We start from the raw sequence: 24,597 nt of genomic DNA, 5'->3' as shown, positions 1-24,597 counted from the left end.
ATAAAGTTTCTTATGCGAATGTATTTACTTCCAAAAAAAGGGAAAACTGACTGGATTCCGCACATAGCGCTGTTTAACACATTTCTATTTTTATGTTATATAAGTTCGATGTTTATTTCTTTGTTAACCCCTACAGGCTCATGCCCAAAATTAAAATTATTGTTGTTTTTTTTTTAAATATGACAGTGAGGTAGATAAATATTTTCGTACGTAAAAAATTAACGGGATTCGTATCAAGAACCTTTGGGATATAAGTCAGTTACGTGATACATTTAATCTGATAAAGTAAAATGAAATGTACATTTTTTGTCAACCAGAACGGTAGTACTAAAAAAATAACCAGAAAATTGTATCCTGTTGCCATTGTAAAACGTATTATCTGTTGTCTGTTAGTTAAGCGCCTCAATTGACCTGACAGTTTCTAATGGACAGTGAGGTAGATAAATATTTTCGTACGTAAAAAATTAACGGGATTCGTATCAAGAACCTTTGGGATATAAGTCAGTTACGTGATACATTTAATCTGATAAAGTAAAATGAAATGTACATTTTTTGTCAACCAGAACGGTAGTACTAAAAAAATAACCAGAAAATTGTATCCTGTTGCCATTGTAAAACGTATTATCTGTTGTCTGTTAGTTAAGCGCCTCAATTGACCTGACAGTTTCTAATGCAGTAAATTTTCTGTAAAAAAGATAATTTTCCCTTACATTTTTGGGCCGATGAAATCAAAAGAATGGATCTGCGATGTACAAAAAATATTTCGTTAAATTTTGAGTCTGTTGCGTAATTAAAGAATAATGGAGGACGCGCGCGCGCACACGCATTATATTTTTATTTAACTCTTACTCATATAGATGTTGTCAATTCGAGTAAAATAAATTAATAAAAAAAAGAACCGGTTATAAAAATTAGTTTAATTTAGTGCGAGATAACTTTGTAAATCATACAACAATAATCGACGGAAGAGCTCGGCGACATGCTGTCTACAATCCTGTTGCTATGAGAGGTTATTAACCCTCTCTATCAAACAACAGCTGTGTCCAAGGTTAAACTGCTGCTGCCGTCCCGTACACGCGGATGTGCGCGTGAAATACTTTTTCATAATTTATTTTCTCTGGCAGTTGAAGATATTGTCGTTTGTCTAGACGCTCCCCACCACTGCGGTAGTGTAGAGGTGGGGAGCGACAGAAAAATTACGTGGACAGAATGAGATTATGAAATGTAACGGTCAGTCCGGGTTTGTTAGAAAAAGATTACAGATGGCGTTCGGTACGCAGTTCAATTTTGATCCTTGCGTCTGCGGTCACTCTTGATTTATTATCAACTATTATTATTTCTTATACATTGTTTTAGATAGGTGACATTCATTATCGGTTGAGGTAAGATGTTTTTTATATTATTTTAATATAATTTAAAATAAGTGTACTTTCTGTTCATCTTTCAGCTCATCTAATATTTGTAAGAACTATTAATATATGAATTTTCACCTTTCCTTTAAAATGCTGAAAAGATAATATTACTAAATTCTATATGTGTTCTAGTTAGACAACATATTTAAAAATGTGAGTGTGTGCATATTAAAAATGTGCATTGTGAAATGTGATTTATATATTTAAAAATGTAAACTTAATTAAAAGCATAAAACTATTGTAACACAGTGTAATGATTAATTCAAAGTAAATAAAGGAAGTGCTTAACAATACTTTATATAAATCCGCCCTGATTGTTCCTAGTGGTATAAAATTAGAAGTGCGTTTCACATGTAGAACTTTCATTAAGAAAGTTCACATGAGAATCAGTTTCATGAAGTTTCCAAAAATTTTCAAGTATAGTTGAATGATCTAAGTTATTGTTACTTGTAAAAAGGGGTGTAACAGTATTCTTATGTTTACAGTTAGTAGGAAGACAACCGGTGAAAGTATATTCTAGCTTAGTCTCTTGAATAACTTTAATTTTGGATAAATTCACGGGGTGAAACAAGATCTAAATAAAATTGGGCACTGATTAAATGATCTAGCCCGAAGGACTAAAAAATGGATAAGGCCAGATAATTAAATAATTATGTGAAATATCAGTTATATGTGAAGTTCTAATATTGTTTTATATATATATATATATATATATATACATTGTAGCTTGGAAAATTAAATTTCCACTGGTTATCTTCAATAATAATTAAATTATGAATGAACAAAAATATTATTTTGGTGTTTTCTTCACTACATTGAAACTGGATTCGTAATTTACATTAACACCAATATCTATGTAATATTTGTGTAATTTAGTTTGACTTGTGATGTTTTTTGATCATATTAATAATTGTAATCATTAAGGACAAGGAACAAAATTATGTCAAAAGAAAATCAATTAAGGACTCTATTACAAGAATTGGATTATTCGCAGAGATTAAATAATCAAGAACATTCTGTAGACACAGTTATTAAACAATTACAATTGCAACTTATCAATTTACCATTGTTTAAAGGTGACATTCTTGAATGGCCTCACTTTTTTAATGTATTGAAGATTAAATCCACAATATTTAACAAATATTCAAAAATTACATTATTTACATTTGTCAGTAAAAGACAAAATCTTAGCAATTATTCAAAATCTTCCAATAATTGATGAAAATTATAAAATCACATTAGATTTATTGATAAAACAATTTGATAATAAATCTATGATTGAATATTTTAATGCAGATTGCATTTTAAAAATAATTTTTTTTGAAAATAGAATCAGATCTTCCATCTAAATTCATTAATGACATTTCTTCGTTTGTCAACTCGCTTGAAGGAATGCAACTTCTAGTTTACATATTTGAATTCATCGTAATTTAATTTCTAACACGGCTAGATTATAGTACTGCCAGATTAGGGAATTCAGTTTAGGAAATGGAAATTTTAAAATACAACAATGCATTTAAATTTCATCACAAATATCCTACTTCAAACGTTAACAACATTCATAAACTACATAATGCAAGTTACTATTCTAGATCTAACATTAAACATAAGAATACTGTTACATTCCTATAAATATATAATATTTATAAATATATAAAGGTACAGCTTGAGGATACTACAGTGTCCCAGAACCAAGTTTATATATGGACCAAACAATTTAAGGGTGGACAAGAAAGTGTAGAAAACAAAAGTCATGATCCAAGGTAAGTCTCACAGCTGACAACATCCATATCGTTCAAGAGCTTATTGAAGGTGATCACCAGTTCACTGTTGAAGAAATCGGATCAGAAGTGGGTATCAGCTGTGGGAGTGCTCAATCCATTATCACTGATCATCTTGGCTTTAGAAAAATTAGTGCTCAATGGGTTCTGAGGTTTTTGGTTGAAAATCAAAAACCAGGTCAGTTTGGAGATTTATGAGAGTCTTCTGAATCAATTTCGGCAAGAAGGGGATGATTTTTTAAGGTGTATTGTCACATGTGATGACACATGGGTCCATCATTACACTCCGGAGTCAAAAATGGCAATTGAGGTATGTCGAAGGAAGTATGAGGGCTGTCCAGTGAAAGCCAAAACCTGTCTTTTAGCCGGAAAAGTTCTTCCAATGATTTTTTTTTCACTTCCACGGAAGTTTATTCATTGATTTTCTCCACAATCAAGAAACTGTGAATGCGGCTTACTATTGCCAGCTGCTAGTCAACGAAAGCCACCTACTGAAACAGTAGACACTTGTATGCCCATCAGAGATGTCATCCTTCATGTGTATATTATTAATTAATAAATTTATTAAAAAAAATTACTGTTTATATATGATTCACCCTTGTACACACGTTGCTTTTCCAAGTTTCTCCAAATATCATTTAAAATATATTTGTAATAATTTACACATTTATTAGATACAGTGAGCTTGTGTCACTGCTCACGTACTGTCTTGAGTTACAGCACATCTATTATGGCCTAGATGTTGTAACACATGATTGTACCAACTTCAATGAGTAATTAATATTAACCTTTGTTCTGATTACTGATCATATAAACATACATAATCTTTGAATGTTCAATATATTATCAAAAAATTAGTTAAAAAAAATTAGGATTTGGTTTAAAAATTATTATTAAGTAGGACTTATGGTATAGAGTAAATTTCTAACCTTTATTTATTTTTTTTTTTCTTTTGTTAAAGGGTAAAACTGATATCTAGTGGCAAAGTTCTGGTAGATTATATGACCTTAGAGGCTCAAGGTCTTAAAAATGGTGTACAAATAATAGCAGTAATTTTATCAGAAAACCACTCTGACCTTCAGGTAAGTTATTTATAGATTTTTTTTTTTAGATATTAATATTTTAAAAATATTACAGAATCATACACTTTACAAGATGCTTCTTCAACTTAGTTCCATCTTACTATAAAATAACTGTTTCAGTGTATTAAACATGTTTCAGTTTTCATTCTTTTGTAGACACATTCTGGCTTTTTGACAGCTGTACTCGTTCCTTATGTTATCTTTTTCTTTCATATTTAGCCTCTGGAAATCACTGTCAGTATTACTTCAGAGGATGATATTTATGAGTATAAGTGAAGTGTAATCTTGTGCAGTCTCAGGTCAATCATTTCTGAGATGTGTGGTTAATTGAATCCCAACCACCAAAGAACACCAGTATCCACGATCTAGTATTCAAATCCATATAAAAGTGACTGCCTTTACTAGGACATGAACATTGGAATTCTCGACTTTGAAATCAGCTGATTTGCAAAGACGTGTTCACCACTAGATTAACTCGGTGTGGGTTCCTTATGTCCTAACTATTATTTTCTTACCATATTCTTCTAAGCGTCTTCTAATTTTTAAGTAATTTCTTGAATATCTTTAAAAAACACTGACAAATTATAAACCTTAAAAAAATTCTACCTTGAACTTTTGAAGTGGAAGGCCAGCTGGACCAGGGGTCATCTTTGATTGATTTGTGGCCATCTTTGAATGTACAGCTTGAAAGCTGTTTTTAAGAGTTCTTTAAGTATCCAAAGGTGATTTCCCGGTATTCAAATGAAATTTGACTCAAACTTGTTATGTTTTTTCATCCATTTTGTGAAATCAATAATCTGCCAAGAATTAAAAACTTGTCTTCACTCGCCAGGATACTACTCTCTACTGAACAAAGATATCGCAGTGATTTTTTCAGTAAGTTTCAAGGATAAAACAAGTTTCCCCTTACACATCTGCAGGCAAACCCCCCCACCTCTTCTTATTGAGCATTGGCAGCACCTGTCTTAAAATTGTCCAATCACATCTCATTATATATGCGTCTGTATATTTTTTTTGATGCTGTAATATATATGAAATAATTAGTGAATGTGCATTAATATAATAGTAAATTATTTTTATGTAACTGGATAAATAATACTTAGCCGGTAAAGAACTGATACCAGTATATTTGAACTCTGCATATATGCAGCGTGTAACAGATTAATTACTGCAGTTCATCAAATCCATGTATGAATATCAACCACTGTCTTTATGAACTTTGCGATTTTTTTGTGAATGCTTTTACCTTAGATAGTCTGCCAAACTCAACCTCTCCACACCAGGCAAATCATTTTTAAAAAGTTATGAAATTTTTTTTCTTTTAAAGTTATTTTATATATTTATAATTACTGGAGATATCTTCTATGTAATTATACATTTACAAGAAAAACTGTTTTTAAAAAAGCATAATTGAGATTTATAAATACATACAGAATGATTTTTATTTATATTTAAAATAGATTGTCTTACTTATATGTGGTGTATTTGTATGGTTTTAATGATATATATTAAATGATACTATGTACTGTTGGAGAAATTTTATAGATATAAGGTTTTTTTTTTTTTTTAGAAAAAACTAACTTGAACATTTTAGTAAAAAAATATCATTCAGCAAACTAAATTATCATTGGAAACGTTCATGTAAAAGACTTAAAAAATTATTTTACAAAACACATTAACTACTTATTTAAAATAAAGACGTTTTAATTTTACCTGAAAATTTAGGAACATTTGAACTAGTTTTATAAAAACTTTATGTGAATTAGACAGTTTATTTTTTGCGTCAAGGATTTGAAGCATGAAATCCATTCGTTTTCTCATCCTTCGTTTTCTTCATGGGAATATAACTGAATTTAGAATGCAGTGTGATCAGGTACATCTTCCCTGGTTAATATTTCACCCACCATGACGTGTTCAGTACATAACTTCATCTTACATCTTCCCTGGTTAATATTTCACCCACCATGACGTGTTCAGTACATAACTTCATCTTCTGTTCTTCACAATCTTCATATTGCAACCTATATCTTCACTATATAAATCCGGTTGGATAGATTTTTTTTAAATCAGTAGAAGCATCAAAGGAGCATGTTTTAAAGACAACAGAGCATGTACTAAGGACTGTATTGGACAATGCACAAATTTAGAATTTAACCTAAAAGCCAAACCATAAGCATGTAGGACACACAATTAGCAAAATCCTTTATATGTGATCTGGAGGTTTACCTGACAAGCTCATTCCTGATGAGTTATTTTCCTTAATTTGCTCATCATCATACTCACACAAACCACAGTCCGTCTGACCTAATTACTAACTGTAATTTATCAAGCCATACATTACTTACGAGCAAAGTACATGGACTGTATCTTAACTTACCTAAGTATATGGACTGTGACTTCACTAATTGTTGTCACCTTATATTTAATGATAGGGTTGTAACTAAAGTGTAATTCAACAATATCTTTCCAATACATTTGTCTTAGATACTAGACAAAGGTATTGATTTTCTAGTTAGGTACTACCTAACTTTTGTTAGATATTTATATCTAACAAAATTCATCATATACTTTCCCGACTTAACAACACCAGTTGAGTTTTTTATTTGTTTTCTCAACTGGAAAATCCTCTGGATGGTGAAAAATACAATAATGCTGATGACATGTTGACCAATGTGATAACGTCATCATAAATTCATCACCAGTGCAATGAAGCATTGAAAAATGCTTTGGAGGGGAATAGATATAACAATGTCAATTACATGATGGCCAGTGTGATGATGGGATGGTTTCTTAAAGTGGATATCAGGAATATTTCCAATAAATTTATAGTTTGTAAAAGTGTGTAGCTACTGAAGGAAACTACTTTATAGGAAATGTACACTAAAAAATTTTTATGTGGGGAATTTTTTGAACCTATCCTTTATAATTAAGCTACATAAGATTAGGTTTGAGAACATAATGATTTAACATAGTTTTTGTATTTTATTGTGGTACCATAATAGTAGCTGTTTTGATCCTTAGAGATTGTATCATTTACTTGTTTGTAAAGATATATATATATATATTAAAAATATATAAATTTATATATACAAATAAATATATATTATGACATGATGTCTATGTAAGTCTATATATATATATATATATATTGACTCGGTTTCTTTTTTATATAATTACCTGTTTTTTTAAGGAATATGAAAAAAGAGTGAAAATGTTGGAAACTATGAAAGATGATGTTAAGTTATTGACTAGAAGAGTTGATAATGAAGTAGATCCCTATTTACAGGTCAGTAAAAGCTTACTCCTATTTAATAAAATTGAGTTTTTGTGTATGCCCTTCAGGTGATGTAATAATGTCAAGTAGTCTGCACATCATAGTTCCAAAAGCAGGTATAGGTTGTGTGAGGTTGGATAATTTGAAATGTTTTGAAAGAGTGTCTAACATTGTCAATTTTATGTATATTTTAAATGTATGTTGATTTTTTTTTTTTTTTAATAATTATCATTTAATAATTTCTTGACCTAGTTAATACATCTCTTCAGTTAACTAGGCTGTATGATTTTGGTTCTCTTTTTGGATTCATTATGTTTTGCGAGAATTTGAACCAAAACAAGTTTTAGTAGCTCTTCAACTAATTTCTGTTTTTTTTTTTTTTATGAGTAACAGCATTAACTGACAAGTATATATTTTTTTATTACCTTAGACATTTATTATAGAGGTGTTCTGTCTACTCAAACTTGGATCAGAGTTATAAAAATGTTGTTAAATTCTTAATTCTAAAATATATGCTAGGGTGAAAATAAAATATTGTATAACTTATAACATGCTCTTATATTTTCTTTTCAATGAATAGTTATTAATAAAACCATTATTGAAGTATAAGGTTTTTCCAAGTGGTTGTATACCAATTCATATGAGTATCATTCTGGTTGAATGTGGGAAAGAAGTTTCACTGGATTGGCTGGAATAAAATTTTCTAGATCTGTGGTTAAGAATAAATTAATTATAATTGTAAATATTATTAGTTAATTATTATTTCTATATCATTAATGAATGAGTAGAACGGAATGTTTTTTGCTCTTATTGATTTGATGATCCTGTTTCACGTAAAAAAAATTATATGTGCTCTAATTATTACTGGTAAAATGAATGGTAAAATAAAGTGGAATGCATAAAAAAATCTCTTTAAAGTTGGATTTTCTACTGCAAAACTTACTCTGATTCCTTGAATAATTTATTCTCCTGCATAAGGGATTGCTGAAAAATTACTGCTACTTCTCAAAATATGTTACCCTCAAGGTAAAAGATAGCCTAAAAATGATATTTATTGTGGTTTATTGTTTGGAGTCTAATAGACTCCAAAATTAGATTAATTAAATAGGTAAAAAAAAAAATTAGTTGAGTTTTATAGAATTGTGAAACCCCTATTCAAGGGGACTATTTTAATGATTCTAATATGTTTAAAATTATTATTATTAAATAAATTAAAATCATAATCCAACAATTTTTTTTCAGAATTGGGGAATGTAGGATTAAAAAGGTTTTTTTGAGACTTTTGCACAAAAACAATTTTTTTTTTCTTCAGTCATTTGACTGGTTTGAATGCAGCTTTCCAAGATCCCCTATCTAGTGCTAGTCGTTTCATTTCGGTATACCCCCTATATTCTACATCCCTAACAATTTGTTTTACATATTCTAAAAGTTGCCTGCCTACATAATTTTTTCCTTCTACCTGTCTCTCCAATATTAAAACGACTATTCCAGGATGCCTTAATATGTGGCCTATAAGTCTGTCTCGTTTTTTAGCTATATTTTTCCAAATGCTTCTTTCTTCATCTATTTGCCGCAACACCTCCTCATTTGTCACTTTATCCACCCGTCTGATTTTTAACATTCTCCTATAGCACCACATTTCAAAAGCTTCTAATCTTTTCTTCTCAGGTATTCCGATTGTCCAAGTTTCACTTCCATATAAAGCGACACTCCAAACATATACTTTCAAAAATCTTTTCCTGACATTTAAATTAATTTTTTATGTAAACAAATTATATTTCTTACTGAAGGCTCGTTTCGCTTGTGCTATTCAGCATTTTATATCGCTTCTGCTTCATCCATCTTTAGTAATTCTACTTCCCAAATAACAAAATTCTTCTACCTCCATAATCTTTTCTCCTCCTATTTTCACATTCAGTGGTCCATCTTTGTTATTTCTACTATATTTCATTACTTTTGTTTTGTTCTTGTTAAATTAAATAAATAATTTTTAGGCATTTATAATTTAAAATTTAAAAAAAAAAATTGATATGGTGCTCCCTAACTCCAGGGGGAGTAATTGGGTAAAATTAATCTTAAAAAAATGTAAAAGTGGTATTGTACAGCAAAGTGACAGTACTAAATTGAAAAAGTAAAAATATATAGTCATAATTTTAGATAAATTCAAATGTGATTTTTTAGGAAGGGGTGGCAGTTTTTTGTAACTATACCAACAAACAATCCTATCCCCAAACATTAGGGATAATGAAATATCAATACTGCCACATTTTAAACACAATGAGTATGATATATTGTGTTTTTAATTTTTTTAAAAATTAAAAAAACGATTTTTCATTGCCATGTATTATAGAATTGGAATAAAGGAAAATTTTTATAATAATCTAAAGGTTCATTTGTGTAGGGGATATTCATGTAAGAATTTCCTATTAACTCCTTTTCTGAAGCAGGAAATATCTCAAAAATAAAAAAAAACAAATTCATTTTTTGGGTCTGGAGATTAATATTAAAAAATATTTGGGAAATTTGTTATCATCTTAAAATTGTTGGCTTCAACTTTTGTAAGAAAAGTGTTTTGATAAAATGCTTCATAAACATTTTTTTATTTTTTTTTGACCAAAAAACTTGCACCTTTTTCCAATTTTTACAAAAATTTAATATAATAAATTCCCCTGAGGACGGCATCTTCTTTCTGCGAAGTTGAATTTTTTCTACAAAGAAGAAAATCTATTTATAGAGTCCTGAATTATTAAACTTCAAACAGGCCAATATACGAGGCTGCACGCACAACAGAAACAGTTAAAAAATAAGGGCTGATGAGTTATAAATAGCGATCAGCAACATTGATTGGTTTGCACATGTACAGTAGCTTTAAATAGTCTGTTGGGCATGTAACCGCCACATTTGCCGTTAGTTCATTATTGTTTGCCTTTGTAAGTCATTGTTAAAATGAGTGTGGTAATAACTAATCCTGCCATTTGTGAAGATTGATCAGTGATTACATTTCTAAAAGCAAGAGAACATAATGCTAGTGCATCATCAGTTATGTGAAATATATGGGCCTATTGCAATGAGGTAAGGAAAAGTGAGACAATGATGTCATGAGTTTAAGGAAGGGCGTTCAAATGTTCATGATGAACAGAGAAATGACAGGCCTAGTGTCCAGACTGACAATCTTGTTGAACATGTGTATGCAAAAGTGATAGAAAATAGTCGCTTTACAATTAGTAATTTTTCTCTAGAATTTCCAGAAGTTTCTAAGATAACTTTGTTGAGAATCGTAGGCTATGTAAACTGTATGCATGATGGATGCAAAAAATGTTGACAAGTGCTCACAAAGATTACCAAATGACATCTGCATGTGGTTTTCTCTATTGCTTTAGCCATAAGGGAGACAGATTTATTTCGCACTGTCACTAGTGATGAAATGTGGATTTCATATGTCAGTGCTGAGACAAAAAAACAATCCTTGCAGCGGTTTCATTCTGGTTCATCTAAACTGAAAAAAATTTAAACAAGCACAATTCAAAGGAAAATCACTTTCTAAACTTAGTCATGCCATTTAAAATCTCTCTGTAGAACCTTACTGTAACTGAAAACCTAATGAATAACAGAAATTTTAGTAAAGTAAGCCTAAATAATAACAAGAGACGATTACTTTCAATAAGAGATAATATAATATAATTTCACATTTTTGTTACTGATATTTTTTTTAAATGTTTAGATGCAAATATCATAGACAGAAACTTTATTAAAACAATTCATATTTTTTAAAAACACAAAAACAAATTTATTTTTTAAAAATCTACTAAAAAGGATGAAAATTAATAATTAATATAAGAGATATCATAAATGTGCCAAACAAGAGTGCAAAAAGTAATCAAGTCATCAGTACGGAAGAAATGCCATTTTATATACATAATTCTGTAGATAATTTAAGATTACCATTAATCACAGTGTAGGAAAATCAATCATGATACACGTTCCAGTACTGGGTATTTGAAGGTATTGAGTGTAATTAATAAGAGAATAAATGGCACATTGGCACTGTTTGTAGAAATTACAGCAAGGATATTTTTTCCTTCACTCAAGCCAAGAATTGTTTATGTCTGAATTGTTCACATCTTTGGATGACTAATTTGAAATATCAATGCAAATGGTGAGTTTCATTTTTTATTATCCAAATTTTCCTCCATACAGAACAAAAAAAAATAAACTTGACCCCTTGATTTGGGAGCTCCCCAATAATTATTTTTCATTCAATGTATGATGTAGAATTTAGAACATTAAAAAACGTTTATACATAAAAAATTTTATTCGTCAAACACATTATCTAATTGTGTTTGTAATTGTTTCATAATGAGATGATGACATTTCATTACTAAGATAAGAGTAATGCTTTTTAATGATTGAATTGCCAAAAATTTGCAATGTAATAAGTTTTTCATGCTTATAATATTATAATTATATAATATTAATTAATTAATAAGGCAGATTTACCTGAGAAAGTCATGTAATATTTTCCCAGATTTTTATCATCTACAGATGGGTTTTCTTCCCTCCTGCTACCTCAATTTTAATATCGAAAAGGATTTTTCACCAAAACTCCAGCCTTATAAATTTATAATTTTTGAAATTTGTTTTCTGTATGTTTATACAGAGTGTATCACAAAGTTCTCAGGACTTTCATAAACTATTCTAATTCTTAAAATAATGGGAAAAGTTCATATAACTATTTGTCCTAAAAGGCTTCGTTTACGTGTTAAGGCTAGTGAAGAAGGATTTAGCTCAGATTTCAGCTATCCTTGTAAAATGAGGTCGTACTGAATTTTTTAGGACAATCATTAAGAGGTAGAATTATTGATTTCTTATAGATTTTGACCTGAAAAATTAAGTAAAATAGGTCCAGAACCATATCTGCAGTAGTTTTCTTGAGAAATCTGGGATGAAAACCAATAAGTTGGGGTATAAACCCTGTTTTTTTATGTTTGATATGCAATAACTTTGTTAAATGGGTAATAAATCCATAAAAAACCGTTTAAACAAAAACTTGTAAGAAATTTAATTCTGAACAAAATTGAGAAAGATAAGTGAATAAAACAGAAAGGTTAGAAAAATTCAAATGTTATTTTGAAACAGTACAGAAAAATACTTAATGTAAACAAAAACCAAATTCTTTTTTGGTGATGTGAAAAATAAAATTTACCATTAAAAATTGCTTTTAAAACATTTTCTAAAAACTGGAAATACAAAACAATTGTAAATAGAAATAAATAAAAATTACTTAATAAATTATTTCAAAATTGGCAATAAAATAACAACAGCTGATTAATAATTTGCAATACTGTATTAGTGTTTAAATTTTCTGTAAGGGACATTAAGTATATCAGGTACTGTGAACTATACTGTCGTTATTGAAGATCTATGAATTTTAGTTTGAATGTGATCAGTTTGCCATTGAAGTATTTACAACAAAGGAATACACTGATATTGTCTTCATTGTGGATGTGTGTAATGGTAATACTACAGTTGCTGCAGTAGAATATGAAATATCTTTTTCTGAATCGCAGGATTACAGATCCCAAAACAATTAGCGTGACTTTTTGCATCTTCAGGAAACAGATTCAGTACCTAGTATTCATACCAACTATGAATAATCTGTCCAACATTATGCTGTTATTGGTGAAATCATTATCAATGCAGTTCAGCACAATCCAGGGATCAATGCATGATGTCTTTCTAAGCAGATTGGAGGACACTTAAACAAAACAAGTTTTATCCTTATCATAAACAGCCAGTTCAACATCTAACCCAGGAGACAGTCCACTTCACTTGGAGTTCTGCAACTGGTGGAATACAAATTGACAACTCTACAAGTACGTTTCATTTACTAGCGAGGCAAATTTCATTCAAGATGGTGTCAACAACTTATAGAATGAGCATACACGGGCAGAAGTAATCTCTTGTGAAACAGTGGAAGGCAATTTTCAACACTGATTTAGCGTCAATGTGTGGTGCACCCTTTTCATAATCAGCTGTTTGTACTGTTCATATTACCTGGCCACTTAAATGCTTGAGGTCTATTTGCACTTTCTTCAACAAGAATTGCTGCAACTACTTGAAGATGTTTCTCTAGCGCTGAGCCACTGCACTTCTCTTCTGCCATTTCCACTCACCTAAATCATCATTTCCCTGAGAAATGGATCTGTCATAGAAGTCCATGTTCCTAGTCGCCAAGATCACCTGATCTGACACCTTTAGATTTTTGTATCTGGGAATGGATGAAAAATATTATATACAAAACAAAAATACGTTCTCGTGAGGAATTAATTGTCCACATTATGGATGCCACTGAACAACTTAAGGGCAGTCCTGAACAACTAAAAAGAGAATCAAAAGCGTGCCAGGAAACGTGTTGAAAATGGTGTGTTTTATTTTTGAACATTTACTGTAAACTGGTATGTATAATCCACATTGGTTTAGTGTACTATTTCTAAATAAAATTTGACTTTTTCTACCTTTTTTTTGTTTTATTCAACTTATTTTACAATATTTTATTCAGAATGAAATTCTCTACAAGTTTTGCTTAAAAGTTTTATGTGTTTATTATCCATTTAAAAAAGTTGTACGCCAAGTATAAAAAACAGGGTTTTACCCCAATTTATTGGTGTTCACCGTAGATTTCTCAAAAACTACTGCATATACAGTGCAGTAGTTTCTACTATTACTCTTCTAGGACCTATTTTATTCAATTTTTCCAGTCAAAAACCGATAAGAAATCACTAATTCTGCCACTTAATTAACATCTTAAAAATCTCAGTATGACCTCATTTCATCAGGGTATAACTGAATATATACGAGGTGCGACAATAAACTAATGAGACTGATCTTTGACCTTGGTCTATAAGCTACTTCTAGTCCAAGCGGCACATTGATGCAACTGCTCAGTCGTGAGTTGTGCTGTAATAAATGAACACGTGTTTGTGTCTCTCGTCACAGAAATGAAACCGCAAAATATTGCGCAACGGTATGCCATTTCTTTTTGCGTTAAATCGAGTGAAAACACGACGACAACTTATGATAAGCTTCAGAAGGCTTTTGGAGAGGAGGTTATGTCAAGAGCTCAAGTTTTTCGGTGGCATAAAATTTTTAGTGAAGGCAGAACGAATGTTGAAGATGAAGACCGCAGTGGACGACCATCAACTTCACGGACAGATGTCAACTTGACCAGGGTGCGTGAAATCGTACGATCTGATCGAAGATTATCCGTGAAAATGATCGTAGAAGAACTCAACATCAATCGAGAAACGGTTCGTCTAATATTAACTGAAGATCTTGGTATGAGAAAGATTTGTGCAAAAATGGTCCCCAAAAAGTCATACAACAACAGCGAGAAACACGGAAAAATGTGGCAGCCGATCTGTTAGAGCAAACGGAAATCAATTCAGATTTGTTGAGCCGTGTTATCACTGGTGATGAAGGTTGGGTTTTTCAATACGATCCAGAAACAAAACGCCAAAGTTTGCGATGGTGCTCAAAGGGATCACCCAGACCAAAAAAAGCTCGCATTTCAAAGTTAAAAGTGAAACGCATGCTTGTGTGCATCTTCGATTCCAAGGGAATTGTTCATAAAGAGCGGGTGCCTCCTGGACAAACAGTTAACCGATAATCTACAAAGAAATTTTAGAAAGACTTCGTAAACGAGTTCTTCCCGTCCGTGCCAACATTGCTGATAATTGGATTCTGCATCACGATAATGCGCCATCCCATACTGCTCTGTCAGTACAGCAGTTTTTAACCTCAAAACTAATTTCAGTACTACCACGCCACCTTATTCACCAGATATCGCTCTGTGCGACGTTTTTCTATTTCTAAGAGTCAAAATGGCGGTCAAGGGACACCATTTTCAAACAACACAAGATGTCCAAAAAGCTGTGACGAGAGTCTTGGAGGATATTACAGAAGATGAGTTCCAGAAATGTTACCATCAATGGCAGAAGCGCTGGAATAAGTATGTGCAATCAGAGGGAAACTACTTTGAATGAGACAACACTAAACATGACTAAAACGGTAAGCAACATTTTTTTCACATCAGTCTCATTACTTTATTGTTGCACCCCGTATATATAGATTAAATGTACACAATTGAAAGTCTGATAAAACATGAACATTAAAACAATAAAACAAAATGAACATTACAGAACTTCACAAAATATAACCTTCCCCTTTTTCCCTTTCCTTTTCCCATTTTCCATTTTACCTATTTTCATTTTTACCATATTCCCTTTCACTTTCTCCCATTTCCCCTCTTTTCTCCCCATTCCTTCCCCCATTTATATTCTCCTTGTTTTCCTTTCCCCTTTTCTTTTGTTTTCTTTTCCCATTTTTTCCTTTTCCATTTTCCCCTTCTTTTCTTTTGTCTTTTTCAATTTTTGCCTTTCTCACTTTTCCCCACCCATAAATTGTTCCAGTAGTTTTTTAGTCTATAGCACACACATATCAGAAACATTGAAATGGAATCGTAAAATATAGTAGGTATAGTGTGTATTGCTTTTACATCCAACAGATAGCAATATTTTTCAAAAAAAGCATGTTTTTACCTGTCTCAGGTGTGACATCTTAGGTATATAAAAACATGCACATATTCGAATGCAGTGTGTCAAAATTTCAAAGCAATCGGTGAAGAACTTTCGGAGATTGAAGACTGAACAAAGTAACATTTACATTTTTATTTATATAATAGAATAGGTTATGAAAGTCCTGGGAGAACTTCATGTTCCATTCTGTTATAAAAGATGTAATTCTAATTTTATTTCTATTACTAAATGAAAGAACTACTGTACTCTGCATAGTAAATTGTATTTATATAAAGTAATAGGTTGTTAATAAAAGTATTATAAAATTTAATAATAAATAAAAATTTTCTTTATTGTTTTTATTAATTTGTAACAGATAACTGACCAGGTTGGTCTCTGGTTGCACAACTAGATGTTACTACAGACCTAAATCCAAAATTTCAACATAATACAGCTAATCATTTTTGAGTTATGCGAAATACATATGTATGTACAGACATCATGCCAAAACTAGTCAAAATGGATTCAGGGATGATCAAAATGGATATTTTTGTTGAATTCTGAAAACTGAAATTTTTTGCAATCACAATACTTCCTTTACTTCGTACAAGGAAATAAAAAATAAATTATAAAATAAGGGTTTGAGGAGTGATATCAAATACCCTCTAGCAAGAAATTTATACTTCTTAAAGATGACAATAGGCAGCATATATATATATGTTTTTTACTCAGAAATTAAAGTTTAGAAGCATGAAACATACTCAGGATTTCCTAAGGAAACTCCTTATCTATAATTGTAGTGACGTGTGAAAGGAAGTAATGTATAAGTTGTGTCAGTGCAATAGTTTCTGAAAACTTTATTATTGATGATGATTATTAAGCAGTTAAAAAGTGCACTTATCTTTTTTTATAGATTGTCTGCATTTTCCTCTTGGTAATTTTTTTCAAAAACAGTTTAGAAATGTTAATTTTTCTGGTAGTCAGCCCTCTTGTTTTTAATATTTATTTGATTTAGCTTTAAAAACTGAGGATTTTTTTAATCCTGCTTATATTAATGTTTTAAATTTATTCTGTAGAGAAAAAATATTTCTGAGGCTTATCATTAATTTAATCATAAAAAGTATGTCCACCAAAGAGGTGATTTAAATGCCAAATATAATCGGTTAAATTTTGAAATAAAATGTTTTTTTTTTCTAAGAGATTCTGATTCAACAATCGACCTGGATCATCAAATAAAATTTTGTTTTTTTTTAAATAACCTGTGTTTTTATAAACATACCAATATTTTTGTAGTAAATATTTGTATAAATATTGAATATTTATATCTTCTGTAACTATAAAGCAACTTGTCCTAACTGGCTGATTCATTAACACCTAGTAAAAACTACTGAAGATAAATTAATGAAAATTTGTATATTGATTTTTTTAAATTCCAAGTTTAAAGGGTTGAAATGGAGTATCAATGAAATTTACAATTTTTTTTTTTAAATTTTCAGTAACAAATGATAACAACTTGATTTTTAGTGTGTCTAATCTTCATGTGAATGTTTTAAAACTAATTTTTAGATTTTTTAATTTCCATGTTAAAGGGTTAAAATGGATTTAAAATTTATTTTTGAAGAGCCTTTTTTTTATTGTACTTTCTTGGTAACAAATGAAGAAATCAACCAGATTTTTTGTGTGTAAATTTTATGTAAATATCTAAAATCCAATTCTAGATTTTACAAAATTCAATCTTGAAAGTAGTAACGAAAAGTGAAAAAAGTTTTGACAATTCTTGCAAATTTTTCTCATTTCCAACTATACAAAACAAGATATTCATTAGATTGGGGCTTTCAAATAGTTTTCAGATAAAGATCTAAAAACTATTTTTGGGTTTTTTCAATTTCGATTTTTTAAGGGGTTCAATGTGAACAGTGCGGCAGCTCAACCAACACAACCACTTACTGTATGTTCAACGCAACAGACTGCATCTACCTCCAATTACTTGACTAAAACACATAAAATAAAGGTAATTAAAAAAAAATGAGAAAATATGTACAGTCACTTCCTACTGGTGTTTGTCGGGTAATGTTATGAACCTGGCAAAATGTCATACGGGTAACCAGTTATAATTAATATTTTTAAGATGGAGGCCAACTGATTTGAAACCCATATTTGTAGATCATTCAAAGTTAAGGCCTGTATTGCCCAAACTGTTGCTGTAAAGAAATTACAATACACTGATAGTTTTTATAAATTGAACAGGCTTTTATTTTTAGTTAACATTATTATTCTCACAAGCATGAGTTTAATGAAATGACTTGACGGGAAAGACAACTGAAGTGAGCCCTGACTGGCTAAACATTCCTTGACCATGATGGAAAACACAAGTAACCATATAGCATGGGCAAAGCCATGACAAGTCTGCTACTATATATATAAAACATGTCACATGAGTGATCTATAATCAACACCCAGCAAACACTTGTGAAGATAAATTGATGAAAATTTGTATACATGTTCTTTTTATGGTGCACACTAAGAAAGGATTTTTTGAAATTCTTAGTTTAAATTGGAGTAACAATAAAATTTACTCTTTTTTTTTTTATTAACAAATGAAGATATTAACTTAAGTTTTGGTATGTGTAATCTTCATTTTGAACAATGATTAGAAATTTTCTCCATTTCCAACTTTACTAAACAGAATATTCAAGTGACTAAAACAATAAAATTAAAAAAAAAAAAGAAGAAATGAAGTAACTTCCTAGTGGTGTTTGTTGGGTAATGCTAGGAACTGGAAAATAGATTTTTACTTATACAAAGGACAGGTGTAATTTTCATGTAAATATCTGAAAACCAATTTCTAGATTTTTTTAAATTTGATCATGGAAAGAGGTGAAGAAATGTAAAAAAAATTTGAACAATGATTGCAAGTTTTCTCCATTTCCGACTATACTAAACAAGATATTCACTAGACTGGGTCTTGCAAATACTCTTAAGATAAATATCTAAAAATCACTTTCAGGTTTTTTAGAATTTCGAGTTTTTAAGAGGTGCGATTGTGTACGATGTGGTGATTTAACCAACACAGCCACTGTTATTGTATGTGTAACACAACTGGCTGCATCTGCTTCCAGTTACTTGACTAAAAAACAAAAAAAAATAAAATCAATTAAGAAATTAGAAATGAAGTGTGGTCATATCTATTGGTGTTTGTTGGGTAACACTAAAAACCGAGCAAAGTAAAATTTTGCCCATATGAAGGATAGATAACCAGTTATAACTATTATTTTTAGGATGGAGGCCAACTATTTTGAAACCCACATTCTTCAGATCATTGAATGTTTTGGCCAAACTCTTTTAAGTTCTCTTAAATCCATGGCAGAATAAAATATACCTGAAAAATTTTCAGTCATAATTTTTTTTAAAAAATATTATGTTTTTTTTCTTTTATTTTGTTAATTTCTCTTTTGTTTTAGAGAAAAAACAATTCTAGGATAGTCTATGAAAATAACAGAACTTTTTTTAATTCTTCCCTTAAAGTAGTGTCATTTATGATAAAATGTTAAAAGTAATTTTTTATTTGTAAATTTTAATAAAGTTTCCCCCATATTTTTTTTACAACATTGGTTTACCAGTCACTTGTCGTAAATAGAGATGTATTTTGTCAAAATTAAATAAAATAAAGAGTAAGACTAATTATTCTGCATTTTAGAATACAGACTATTGTCAGATTTGTTCACTTTCATCTTTTTAGGAGACTTTTTCGTCATAATTACTTCAGCAATTAGGTTTATTGCATGACCACTGAACAAACTGCTTTTTTCCCATCAGAGTAAACTTTATTAGTGTATTCTGATAACTCATGCATACATCAGAATCTTTTTTTTTTTTTTACTAGTTGGTTAGTTTTAGGATTACGCACAGCAGTGTTGAATTTGTAAATGCTTACTTCATTGGTCAAGCAAAAACAAAGTAGTATTCTATTTCTACTTAACCTTTTGATAATTCATCTATGTATTTTTTTCCAATTTTTACAGAATATTCCAGCAGTAACTTTTGTTGTTCTTGCTGTTAGGCAAAACAGCATTTATAATTTTTCATAAATCATTCTGCTTTAAAATCAGCACCCACATTAAATGATAGTCAGTATAATTATTGGAAGAGTGTTGATTAGGGACATTACTTACCAAGTTATTGCCTAGCAGGTACACTTTGAACACCATACTTTGCAGTTATTAATTTCATTGAATATTTATTGCAAATATTACAGTAAAATAACTGGAAAAAAACTATAAATATAGCGAAAGTAACTAATCAAAAGTCATCGGTTAATTTATATTCAGTGTCCGTACTAACAGTGGTTATAATGTTGCATACTGTAAAATTATTTTTGGCATTGATTGGATTTTTCACAATCAGTTAAAATTGACAACCTCATTTGTACTTTAATTTTAACTTTAACATTTTAATTTTAACTATTATTCATTTTCATTCTGCAGCTAAATCTCTTCAATTCACTACATGCATTATTAATTCTGCTGTTTATTAGCATCTTACTTTTTTATTCAGTTTTGAATCAGATTGGAAAAAAAAGATGGTTAAAATAATTTTTTTTTTTTATTTTGCAAATCCTATTTTAACTTCACTACATACTATGGTTTTATCCTTATAAAACTTTTTTGAAGCAAGAATTTATATACTGGGAAAAATTTCTATTAAGTTTATGATTTACAGGGTATTTTTTTTTTTTTTGTATATTTTCTTTTATTCTCATTTAACTTACACTTCTTATATTAGTTATTGTAACTTAATGATTTGTCAGGGAGCTGATATTTGATACAATTCAATCTCAAAACTGGCATAGTAGTACATTATCATAATTATAAAATATGAATCAACATTTTTGTACTGGGGTTATCCTTTTATTTATAAATATTTATAAGTTTTGAAAATATTATTTTTATTTAAGTAGACAGTTAGCATGGAACATAAAATTGCAAGATTCTAACTATATATTTATTCACCTTTAAAATAAAAACCTTATTTAGTTTCACTAATTTTGTTTAGTTTTATAATCAACTTAGAAACATAATCATGAAATTTTATCATCTCTGTTACATCATTGTGTAATTTTTCTGCAAAAATAGTGTACAGGGAATTTAAATTGTTTATGGAATTTGTATTAATGACGTAAAGGGAAAAATATAATATCTTTTTCCTAATGTAAAATTTAACAAGACCTATAGCAGTTTTTAAGCAAACTACATTTTTTAATCATTTTTTAAGATGGATTTACCCATTTTTATATTTTGTAATTTTCAGAACGGTTTCATTCACCTGTCAAAATTTCCTAGCTGATTAAATTTATCTGCTGGAAAATCTTTTAACATTTTCTCATGCTATTTGTAATTATATTTATTTAAATATTTTTTTTTTTTTTTTAGGAAATGAGTCAGCACTTCTAATGAGATTACATTTACTTCAAGGTATCGTTTTATTTCATCAAAATAAACATTCTGAAGCTAGAAAAATTCTTGAAGAAACACAGCATGAATTAGCTTTACTTAAAGTTGATGACACAAGCCTTTGTGAACTTGTTGAATTTGGTACGTAAGACATTTTTTTAATAATAATTATTTATTTATCTGTTACATTTATTCTTTGTTAATTAAACTAAGAAATTGAAAAAAACGATTTTATAAGATAGTTCTGTAAAATCAGGATTAATAAAACTTTGGTTACCATGATTATTTAAAATATTTTAAATTATATATACGAAAAAGTATATTTAAAAAAAAATTTAATGAAATGTAATATAGAATCTGGGAAACAATCGTTAAATGTATCTTACGGTTTATGAGTATTGACATACTCATAAACCATAAGATTTAACTCATAATGTAGGACGATGTGTTCTTCATGTTGTGGTTTATTTTTAAATTTTGCACCATTCTATATGTATTAATGAAAAGTGATTTCAAGAGATTACAATTCTGCATAATATGACCTAAAATAACCTCCATCACCCAGCACTTTGCAACTACGTGCTTCAAGCAGCCATTAACATGTCCTGTTCTTACTTACATTCCCCCAATTATTATTTTATATTAAAGGAGGTATATTCCTAATTGCAGTTAATTTATTCACTGGTGACATTTTAACAAAAGGTTACCATTGAAAAATTTAAAGGTTGTTAACTGTTTTTGGAAATTTCTCTAAAACCACCATGAATTTCTTTTTTTGTATTTTTAGTAATTAATTGCTTTTAAATAGCATAAAAAAAGGCCGTTCAATGATCAGTGGTTAGATATAAACTTACAACCAAAATTCAGTTTGTTGAGAAGAGAGATACATACTTTTTGTGATGTGTGTAAAAAAACTTTTTGGACATGGCAATATAGGCTGAAAGGCTATTGTGACTTTGCACAATAAAGCAAAGCAGTGTAATGAAATAATTAAGATAAGAAATTCTCAGCCTTTACTGAAAGCTTTTTTATCTCCCGGTGGTACTTTGACTCTACAGACTAAATCTTTGATCAACAGTTGTGAGAACGGTTGTGATACATCTGTGTGTTCTTTGCCTGGATCTTCTGATCAGAGTAATAACATTTCAGCTCCAAAGGTGATACATTTGAATCCTCGACTTCATTTACGCAAATAACAAGTATTTTCTGTTCAAATTTGAAATTTGAGCCATTTAAAAGAATGGATCACTATAGCATTTTGATTATTACACTAGACATTCTCTGTCTTTATTGCAAGAAAATGAATACTGTCTTGCTATCTGCTGACAACTAAAGGAGTTGCCCTGTGACTCCTAGATTCTTGAAAGAATATTTTTATGTATACTTCATGACTTTATCATGGTTATTCCAAAACAATGACTATTTGAAACCCCGCTATTACATTATGGACAAAATATTATCAAAATATGATGACTACATGAAGTTATATATTAATTTGGATTATATACCATTTGCAATTTGTTAATGGATTTCTATACTAGTTCCGCAGTGAAATCAATAATACTGAAAATTAATATTTATTTGTTTAGGTTTGAAAAATTTGTAAATCTACAGTAAAATGTATCTGATGTATAATCAGTATTCCTTATCTTTGTTGATAAGATTAATATAATTAAATATTATAATAAACTGATGTAGATGATACATGATATGTTCACATCATTTTTATATGATGAACCTTGAGCCACGTTCCTTGCAACATGTTCATCTCCATTCTCATCTGTTTCCTACTAAACTTACAATCCCAAGAGCTCCCATTTCCATTAGACTTTCTACAATTTTTTACTTTTCTAGCCTCTCTTTTATAAAACTGCTGATCCTTCTAATAATATTTTAACCAATTCTCCTTTCATGACACATTACAGTCAGCTTTACTATTTTTAATTGTTTTTATTATGTTCTATTCTTATTTACTCTTCCCATAATTTCATTTTTCATTTAGTCTGTCCTTTAATCTTCTCCAATCTCTTCCATGTTCATTCTTCAAATGCTTCCTGCATTTTTCTTTTCTTTGTGTATGCTTCATATGAGGTCTACTCAGAAAATAAACAAACGTTTTTAATTACATGCCCCAGTGGAGATATTTAGTGACATGTGGTTGGCAGCATTGTGTTTCACATAACCTCCTCTGTAAGCACATGTTCTTGGATTGTTTATTTCTCCTTTAGTTTTCGTGTTATTGTTATTTCAGTGCAACGTGTTTAAGTGTTGGTAGCAGTTTTCGTAATGTGTGATTTTTTAATGATTGAACTTTTGTTTCAATGTCGTAGCCATAACCAACTTTCATCTCCCATTATGATCCTTTGCATGAATGTTACATCATCATTGGGTTCTTCAAGAAGTTGCCGGCAAACGTCCACTTGATGATTTTTCTGCTGTTTGGTCATCAAATGAGGAACAAACTTTGCTGTAACTCAATGCATGTTCAATTTTTCAGTCAAAATGTCATGGCATGATCCAATTAGTAAATACCAACATGTGTAAACTCAACAACAAGTAAATACCAACATGAGAAACTGCACCCAACATTGTTTTAAACAGTTATCTATAAAACTGATTTGTTAAATGCAGCCTGGGCTGTTACATTTTTTTATATCTACTCTACAACTATCAAATATCAGAAGTTGGTCTGTGAAATGTTTCATACATTGTGGAATTATCAGCTTTTCAATCTCATTGAACAGAATAGTTTTGATTGAGTCCCTTGTATTAAAAACAAGCCCCCACATAATAGAAGTTACTTATACTAATAATCTATTACTTAATATTTCATATTTTTCTTAGGTTTTACTCCAGCTGAAGCCAGAATTGGTCTACGAGCTACTAATGGTTGTGTAAATTCAGCTGTCGAATATATACAAAAAAGAAGACAAGAACGGGAGGAAATTAGAGAAAAAGAAAAGTAAGTGTGATGGAAGAAGATTTTTTTCTTTTATACATTTCATTATAAAAAAACTTATTTTGC

General features: G+C 29.9%; 1 protein-coding gene across 2 annotated transcripts; it reads left to right on the top strand.

Moving 5' to 3' along the window:
• Positions 1-1,271: 1,271 nt before the first annotated feature.
• Positions 1,272-24,538, top strand: LOC142330394 (NEDD8 ultimate buster 1-like). 2 transcript variants are annotated; one of them, XM_075375619.1, is made up of 5 exons: positions 1,272-1,382; positions 4,155-4,275; positions 7,466-7,561; positions 21,552-21,713; positions 24,417-24,538. In XM_075375619.1, exons 2-4 carry the CDS (start codon positions 4,195-4,197, stop codon positions 21,570-21,572), a joined length of 198 nt encoding a protein of 65 aa, XP_075231734.1. In that variant the 5' UTR covers positions 1,272-1,382; positions 4,155-4,194; the 3' UTR covers positions 21,573-21,713; positions 24,417-24,538. The 2 variants fall into 2 exon arrangements, with proteins under 2 accessions (XP_075231734.1, XP_075231733.1); XM_075375618.1 differs by lacking the exons at positions 1,272-1,382; positions 4,155-4,275 and having other exon boundaries at positions 7,465-7,561.
• Positions 24,539-24,597: the final 59 nt, after the last annotated feature.

Source organism: Lycorma delicatula, chromosome 9, assembly GCF_047948215.1.
Source record: "Lycorma delicatula isolate Av1 chromosome 9, ASM4794821v1, whole genome shotgun sequence".
Lineage (NCBI taxonomy): Eukaryota > Metazoa > Arthropoda > Insecta > Hemiptera > Fulgoridae > Lycorma > Lycorma delicatula.
The sequence above is the reverse complement of the archived record's forward strand: the minus strand, read 5'-3'. Positions and strand labels throughout refer to the sequence as shown.

Excerpts from the sequence above, each read along its gene's own strand:
- LOC142330394 (XM_075375618.1), top strand. The coding sequence starts at position 21,572 with ATGAGATTACATTTACTTCAAGGTATCGTTTTATTTCATCAAAATAAA. Across the intron at positions 21,714-24,416 it reads TTGTGAACTTGTTGAATTTG|GTTTTACTCCAGCTGAAGCC; the intron begins GTACGTAAGACA and ends TATTTTTCTTAG.